This window comes from Cebus imitator, unplaced genomic scaffold, assembly GCF_001604975.1.
Source record: "Cebus imitator isolate Cc_AM_T3 unplaced genomic scaffold, Cebus_imitator-1.0 Scaffold101, whole genome shotgun sequence".
NCBI lineage: Eukaryota > Metazoa > Chordata > Mammalia > Primates > Cebidae > Cebus > Cebus imitator.
The window spans coordinates 2620892-2629685 of NW_016107416.1; the positions used below are offsets into that span (position 1 = coordinate 2620892).

An 8794-nucleotide genomic window follows, 5' to 3' on the forward strand; every position below is an offset into this window, starting at 1 on the left:
TCTTCAGGCTGGAGTGCAACAGCACGATCTCAGCTCACTGCAACCTCCGCTTCTTGGGTTCAGGCGATTCTCCTGCCTCAGCCTCCCAAGTAGCTTGGATTACAGGCATGCGCCACCATACCCGGCTAATTTTTTTTTTTTTGAGACGGAGTCTTGCTCTGTCACCAGTGTGGAGTGCAGTGATGGAATCTTGGCTCACTGCAACCTCTGCCTCCTGGGTTCAAACGATTCTTCCGCCTCAGCCTCCCGAGTAGCTGGGACCACAGGCACATGCCACCATGCCCGGCTAATTTTTTTGTATTTTTAATAGAGATGGGGTTTCACCGTGTTGGCCAGGATGGTCTCGATCTCTTGACCTTGTGATCTGCCCGCCTTGGCCTCCCAAAGTGCTGGGATTACAGGCGTGAGCCACCGCGCCTGGCCTAATTTTGTATTTTTAGTAGAGATAGGGTTTCTGAATGTTGGTCAGGCTGGTCCTGGACTCCCAACCTCAGGCAAGCCACCTGCCTCGGCTTCCCAAAGTGCTGGGATTACAGGCATGAGCCACCATGCCCAGCCCAAGGCCTTCTTTCTTGAAACTCTTTTGTATTAACAGTGTCCCTTTCTCCCCTGCTGTGTTGTATAAACAAAAAAACCTCATGTTTGGGAAAATTTTATCAAAATACCATGTTCTAACTATAGAGCAAATCGTTATTATGTAAGTATCTATTTAGAATAGTGGTATGTAAATATACTATTCTTCCGTAAGACAAATAAAACTCTTCCAGTAAATGAGCTTAAGGTACGAGGTGTACCAAAAAGCTTTAAGGAGCTGTATTTTGTAAATTTACTATTAGAGGGAGTGTGTCCCTCTCATTATTTTAAGTGTAAGAAGAAAACTTAATTTTTCACTCTGGTCAGATTAGGATGAGGGCTGTAGCTACAGTTTTCCCCAAATTTCTTAAGAAACAATTCTTACTCTAATTTACCTTGTAATCACTATTATTACCCTGTAATAGCTAGTTATTTATGTTTTTAAATTAACTGATATGTACTCCAATACATGAGAATTTTAAAAGAAAAAGTATGTTTTGCTTGGGAATGTGCCCTCATTTTTGTTTGTGTTACTTCATTTATTATAATCTAAAATGATTTGATACATTTTCTTTTTACATGTCTTAGAATTTAACTTGGGTCGGCTGCAAGTTTCCAAAGAATTAGTAAATGATGTCATTCTCCCCAAATGGGCTAAGTCAGCTGAAGATTTCATCTATAAACATAGGAAAGCTTTGGTAAGACTTTTGCATTCAGTTATTAGACAGAATAATAAGATAAAGATGTGTTTTCCAGATGACGGGATAATCGGACTTAATTATTTTTCTAGTCTAATTTGTAATCTATTATATATGCTGACTTTAGAAAGTACAACATAGTACTTTATTTTGAGGATATGAATCTTCTGATATAGTGAGACTATAGTATAGTGCCATGAACATATAGCAAATATTAAATATTTCAGCTCTGTAAAATGTCCGTCTGCTCTATATGTACGTGTTCCATTCACCAAGCTGGTGTAGTTTGGTCTTTTACAGTTTTCACATTTATTTCAAATCTAACAAGAATGAGTACATTTTTGTTTTCTCTGAAGTATTTCACTAAACTTCTAAAAGAAAGGCAGCTAAGCTAAGCACAGTGGCTCATGCCTGTAATCCCAGCACTTTTGGAGGCCAAGGTGGGTGGATCACCTGAGGTCAGGAGTTCAGAGATCAGCCTGGCCAACATGGTGAAACCCCATCTCTACTAAAAATACAAAAAATTAGCCACCAGTGGTGGCACATGCCTATAATCTCAGTTACTTGGGAGGCTAAGGCAGGAGTATTGCATGAACCCAGAAGGCAGAGGTTGCAGTGAGCCGAGATCACACCATTACACTTCAGCCTGGGCGACAGAGCAAGCCTCTATCTTAAAAAAAAAAAAAAAAAGAGGGGGGCAGCTAAACCCAAAATGCCACTTTAAAAAATGTATGACCAGGCACAGTGGCTCACGCCTGTAATCCCAGCACTTTGGGAGGCCGAGGCGGGCAGATCACCTGAGGTCAGTAATTTGTGACCAACCTGGCCAACATGGCAAAACCCCGTCTTACTAAAAATACAAAAATTAACTGGGTGTGGTGATGGGCACCCCTAATCCCAGACTCGGGAGACTGAGGTAGGAGAATCTCTTGAACCTAGGAGGCAGAGGTTGCAGTAAGCCGAGATCACACCATTGCCCTCCAGCCTGGGAGACAGAGTGAGACTCCATCTCAAAAACAAAAGTATTAGTTTTTAGTTAAATTTCCTAATTTGGAATTGCAGGACTAGTGAGGGTTAGTTTAACGTTGATACTGTGGGCCTGGCTTGGTGGCTGACGCTTATAATCCCAACACTTTGGGAGACAGAGGTAGGTGGATTGACTGAGATCAAGAGTTCGTGGCTAGCCTGACCAACATAGTAAAACCCCGTCTCTACTAAAAATACAAAAAATTAGCCAGATATGGTGGCAGGCGCCTGTAATCCCAGCTATTTGGGAGTCTGAGGCAGGAGAGTCACTTGAACCCCAGAGGCGGATGTTGTGGTGAACTGAGATCGCGCCATTGCACTCTAGCCTGAGTAACAACAGTGAGACTCGCATTTCAAAAAAAAAAAAAAAAAAAAAGTTGATACTATGTTGCTATCTTGCAGATGATAGAGATGGCTCTGCTTTTCCCCACAGTAGCCCACTTCATTCTCTACCTAAACTGAAATGTTGGCAGACTCTGAAAATAATTAAGCCAGTACTTGGAAACATCTTTATCATTATGTATTTATAAAATAAGTATATATTTATAAAATGCAGGATTCAACTATAATATTTGTAAGCAATAACCCTATGCATGAATAAGGAATTTAGAAAAAATAATGTAAAAATGAGTTTAGCCAGGTGTGGGTGGTGTGCACCTATAGTCCCAGCTACTTGGGAGGCTGAAATGAGACGGTCACTTGAGCCCAGGAGTTTGAGATCAGTCTGGGCAATATAGCAAGACCCTGTCTCTTTGAAAAAAATAAAAAATAAAAAAAAAAAAAAAGGTTATTTGGGAATGAATGATGAATTGCCCTGTGATAATACCTATGCCCTGGTGAACCATTAAGGGCCAGAGATATACCCAGGAAGGCAAAGATTTTTAAAGGTAAAATGAGGAAGCTTACATAAGTTGTTTTAAAAAGATTATCCTTGACCACAAGGATTAATAACAAGGATGGCATTAGTCCAAAGTTGAACAGGCAGTAGCTGGGCAGACGTCCTTGCAGAAGTGTTCTTTGTGTATGGTTGTGGTTTTCAGAACGCCTTTGTAATAGTCTTTATTGTAGGCATGTATGCTTAAGAGCCCCTCCTTTATGGCCTCTCTACTTGATTTTGTTAGGTGTTGGCATAAGGGACTCCATTTCTATCCTTACGGCGTTCACAAGCCTATTAATAAGATATTAGAATTATGTATTTCAGTTGTGTATTACTGAGTAACAAACTGTTCCAAAATTCAGCGGTTTGAAAGTATAGCCATTTTAGGGGAGGGATACCATTAGGAGAAATACCTAATGTAGATGATGGGTTGATGAGTACAGCAAGCCACCATGACACATGTATACTTATGTAACAAACCTGCATGTTCTGTACATGTATCCCAGAACTTAAAATAATTTTTTTAAAAATTATAGCCATTTTGTCAACATCTCCCACAGTTCAGTGGGTTGGCTGGTCTCAACTGGGCAATTCTGCTGCTCTTCCTTGAGGTTCTCATGCAGTTGCAGTCATATGTCAGCTGGGTTTGGAGTCATCTGAAGGCTGCATTGAAACAGCAGTATGCTAGCTTTTCTCCTTCTCCATGTAACCTCAGGATATCTCCTCCAACTGGGTAGTCAGAGATCCTACCTGGCAGCTAACTGCTCCCCAAAAGTGGAAGCTTCCAGGCTTTCTTCAGCCACTTTGTAATTTTTTTTTTTAATTGCATTTTAGGTTTTGGGGTACAAGTGAGGAACATGCAAGATTGTTGCATAGGTACACACATGGCAGTGTGATTTGCTGCCTTCCTCCCCATCACCTGTATCTGGCATTTCTCCCCATGCTATCTCTCCCCAACTCCCACCCCTCACCGTCCCTCCCCTGTTTCCCTGCTACAGACCCCAGTGTGTGAGGCTTCCCTCCCTGTGTCCATGTGTTCTCATTGTTCAACACCCGCCTATGAGTGAGAACATGCGGTGTTTGATTTTCTGCTCTTCTGTCAGTTTGCTGAGAATGATGGTTTCCAGGTTCATCCATGTCCCTACAAAGGACACAAACTCATCATTTTTGATGGCTGCATAATATTCCATAGTGTATATGTGCCACATTTTCCCTGTCCAGTCTATCATCGATGGGCATTTGGGTTGGTTCCGGGTATTTGCTATTGTAAACAGTGCTGCAGTGAACATTCGTGTGCATGTGTCCTTATAGTAAAATGATTTATAATCCTTTGGATATATACCCAGTAATGTGATTCCTGGGTCAAATAGAATTTCTATGTCTAGGCCCTTGAGGAATTGCCATACTGTCTTCCACAATGGTTGAACTAATTTACACTCCCACCAACAGTGTAAAAGTGTTCCTATTTCTCCACATCCTCTCCAGCATCTGTTGTCTGCAGATTTTTTAATGATCGCCATTCTAACTGGCGTGAGATGGTATCTCAATGTAGTTTTGATTTGCATTTTCTCTAATGACCAGTGATGATGAACATTTTTTCATATGTTCGTTGGCCTCATGTATGTCTTCTTTTGTAAAGTGTCTGTTCATGTCCTTGGCCCGCTTTTGAATGGGCTTGTTTTTTTCTTGTAAATCTGTTTTAGTTCTTTGTAGATTCTGGATATCAGCCCTTTGTCAGATGGGTAGATTGCAAAAATTTTTCCCCATTCTGTTGGTTGCCAATTCACTGTAATGACTATTTCTTTTGCCATGCAGAAGCTGTGGAGTTTGATTAGGTCCCATTTGTCTATTTTGGCTTTTGTTGCCAATGCTTTTGGTGTTTTGGTCATGAAGTCCTTGCCTATGCCTATGTCCTGAATGGTTTTGCCTAGGTTTTCTTCTAGAGTTTTTATGGTGTAAGGTCTTATGTTTAAGTATTTAATCCATCTGGAGTTAATTTTAGTATAAGGTGTCAGGAAGGGGTCCAGTTTCTGCTTTCTGCACATGGCTCGCAAGTTTTCCCAACACCATTTATTAAACAGGGACACCTTTCCCCACTGCTTGTTTTTGTCAGGTTTGTCAAAGATCGGATGGTTGTAGATGTGTCATGTTGCCTCCAAGGCCTCTGTTCTGTTCTATTGGTCTGTATATCTGTTTTGGTACCAGTACCATGCTGTTTTGATTACTGTAGGCTTGTAGTATGGTTTGAAGTCCAGTAGTGTGATGCCTCCTGCTTTGTTGTTGTTTTTTTTGTTTGTTTGTTTTTTGTTTTTTGGCTTAGAATTGACTTGGCTATGCGAGCTCTCTTTTGGTTCCATATGAAGTTTAAGGTGGTTTTTTCCACTTCTGTGAAGAAGGTCATTGGTAGCTTAATGGGGATAGCGTTCAATCTGTAAATTACTTCGGGCAATATGGCCATTTTCACGATATTGATTCTTACTAACCATGAACATGGAATGTTTCTCCATCCGTTTGTGTCCTCTGTTATTTCGTTGAGCAGTGGTTTGTAGTTCTCCTTGAAGAGGTCCTTTACATCCTTTGTTAGTTGTGTTCCCAGGTATTTTATTCTCTTTGTAGCAATTGTGGATGGCAGTTCATTCTTGATTTGGCTCTCTTTAAGTCTGTTATTGGTGTATAGGAATGCTTGTGATTTTTGCACATTGATTTTGTATCCTGAGACTTTGCTGAAGTTGCTTATCAGTTTCAGGAGATTTGGGGCTGAGACGATGGGGTCTTCTAGATATACTATCATGTCGTCTGCAAATAGAGACAGTTTGACTTCCTCCTTTCCTATTTGAATACGCTTTATTTCTTTTTCTTGTTTGATTGCTCTGGCCTGAACTTCCAATACTATATTGAATAGGAGTGGTGAGAGAGGGCATCCTTGTCTAGTGCCAGATTTCAAAGGGAATGCTTCCAGTTTTTGCCCATTCAGTATGATATTGGCTGTTGGTTTGTCGTAAATAGCTTTTATTATTTTGAGATACATTCCATCAATACTTAGTTTATTGAGGGTTTTTAGCATAAATGTTGTTGAATTTTGACAAAGGCCTTCTCTGCATCAATTGAGATGATCATGTGGTTTTTGTCTTTGGTTCTGTTTATGTGGTGAATTACATTTATAGACTTGCGTATGTTGAATCAGCTTTGCATCCCCGGGATGAAGCCTACTTGATCATGGTGGATAAGCTTTGCGATGTGCTGCTGCAATCAGTTTGCCAGTATTTTATTGAAGATTCTTGCATCTATGTTCATTATGGATATTGGCCTGAAGTTTTCTTTTCTTTTTGAGTCTCTGCCAGGTTTTGGTATCAGGATGATGTTGGTCTCGTAAAATGATTTGGGAAGGATTCCCTCTTTTTGTATTGTTTGGCATAGTTTCAGAAGGAGTGGTGCCAGCTCCTCTTTGTATGTCTGGTAGAATTCGGCTGTGAACCCGTCTAGACCTGGGCTTCTTTTGGGTGGTAGGCTATTAATTGCTGCCTCAACTTCAGACCTTGTTATTCGTCTATTCAGGGTTTTGACTTCTTTCTAGTTTAGGCTTGGGAGGAGGCAAGTGTACAGGAATTTATCCATTTCTTCCAGGTTTCAAGTTTATGTGCATAGAGATGTTTGTAATAATCTCTGATGATGGTTTGTATTTCTGTGGAATCTGTGGTGATATCCCCTTTATCGTTTTTATTGCATCTATTTGATTCTTCTCCCTTTTCTTTTTTATTAATCTGGCTAGTGGTCTGTCTATTTTGTTGATCTTTTTGAAAAACCAGCTCCTGGATTTATTGATTTTTTTGAAGGGTTTTTTGTGTGTCTCTCTCTCCTTCAGTTCTGCTCTGATCTTAGTTATTTCTTGCCTTCTGCTAGGTTTTGAGTTTTTTTTGGTCTTGCTCCTCTAGCTCTTTCAATTTTGATGATAGGGTGTCGATTTTAGATCTTTCCTTGCTTCTCATGTGGGCATTTATTGCTATATATTTTCCTCTGGACACTGCTTTAAATGTGTCCCAGAGATTCTGGTATGTTGTGTCTTCATTCTCATTGGTTTCGAAGAACATCTTTATTTCTGCCTTCATTTCGTCGTTTATCCAGTCAACATTCAAGAGCCAGTTGTTCAGTTTCCATGAAGCTGTGCGGTTCTGAGCTAATTTCTCAATTCTGAGTTCTAACTTGATTGCACTGTGGTCTGAGAGACTGTTATGATTTCCGTTCTTTTGCATTTGCTGAGGAGTGATTTACTTCCAATTATGTGGTCAATTTTAGAGTAGGTGTGATGTGGTGCTGAGAATAATGTATATTCTGTGGGTTTGGGGTGGAGAGTTCTGTGAATGTCTATTAGGTTTGCTTGGTCCAGGTCTGAGTTCAAGTCCTGAATATCCTTGTTAATTTTCTGTCTTGTTGATCTAATAGTGACAATGGGGTGTTAAAGTTTCCCACTATTATTGTGTGGGAGTCTAAGTCTCTTTGTAAGTCGTTAAGAACTTGCTTTATGTATCTGGGTGCTCCTATATTGGGTGCGTATATATTTAGGATCATTAAGTCTTTTTGTTGCATTGATCCCTTTACCATTAATGTAATGTCCTTCTTTGTTTCTTTTGATCTTTGTTGGTTTAAAGTCTATTTTATCTGAGATGAGAATTGTAATTCCTGCTTTTTTTTTGCTCTCCATTTGCTTGGTAAATCTTCCTCCATCCCTTTATGCTGAACCTTTGTGTATCCTTGCATGTGAGATGGGTTTCCTAGATACAGCACACTGATGGGTTTTGGCTTTTTATCCAATTTGCCAGTCTGTGTCTTTTGATTGGGGCATTTGGCCCATTTACATTTAGGGTTAATATTGTTATGTGTGTATTTGATCCTGCCATTTTGATGCTAGCTGGCTGTTTTGCCCATTAATTGATGCAGTTTCTTCATTGTGTTGATGCTCTTTACCATTTGGTACGTTTTTGGAGTGGCTGGTACTGGTTGTTCCTTTCTATGTTTAGTGCTCTTTCAGGAGCTCTTGTAAGGCAGGCCTGGTGGTGATGAAATCTCTGAGTACTTACTTGTTCATAAAGGATTTTTCCTTCACTTATGAAGCTTAGTTTGGCTGGATATGAAATTCTAGGTTGAAAGTTCTTTTCTTTAAGGATGTTGAATATTGGCCCCCACTCTCTTCTGGCTTGTAGGGTTTCTGCTGAGAGATCTGCTGTGAGTCTGATGGGCTTCCCTTTGTGGGTAACCCAACCTTTCTCTCTGGGTGCGCTTAGCATTTTCTCCTTCATTTCAACCCTGGTGAATCTGACGATTAGGTGCCTTGGGGTAGCTCTTCTTAAGGAATATCTTTGTGGAGTTCTCTGTATTTCCTGGACTTGAATATTGTCCTGCCTTGCTAGGTTGGGGACGTTTTCCTGGATTATATCCTGAAGAGTATTTTCCAGCTTGGCTTCATTCTCTCTGTCACATTCAGGTACACCTATGAAACGTAGATTAGGTCTTTTCACATAGTCCCATATTTCTTGGAGATGTTGTTCATTCCTTTTTACCCTTTTTTCTCTAATATTGCCTTCTCGTTTTATTTCATTGAGTTGATTTTTGACCTCTGATATCC

General features: G+C 40.2%; 1 protein-coding gene across 1 annotated transcript in view; it reads left to right on the forward strand.

Annotated features, from left to right (window-relative positions):
• The window catches only part of NBEAL1 (neurobeachin like 1), a 198761-nt gene that overhangs the window by 153626 nt on the left and 36341 nt on the right, over positions 1-8794 (forward strand). The window contains exon 43 of the mRNA XM_037741503.1: positions 1162-1271. Coding sequence (XP_037597431.1) covers positions 1162-1271 — 110 coding nt within the window. The remainder of the gene's footprint in view (positions 1-1161; positions 1272-8794) is intronic.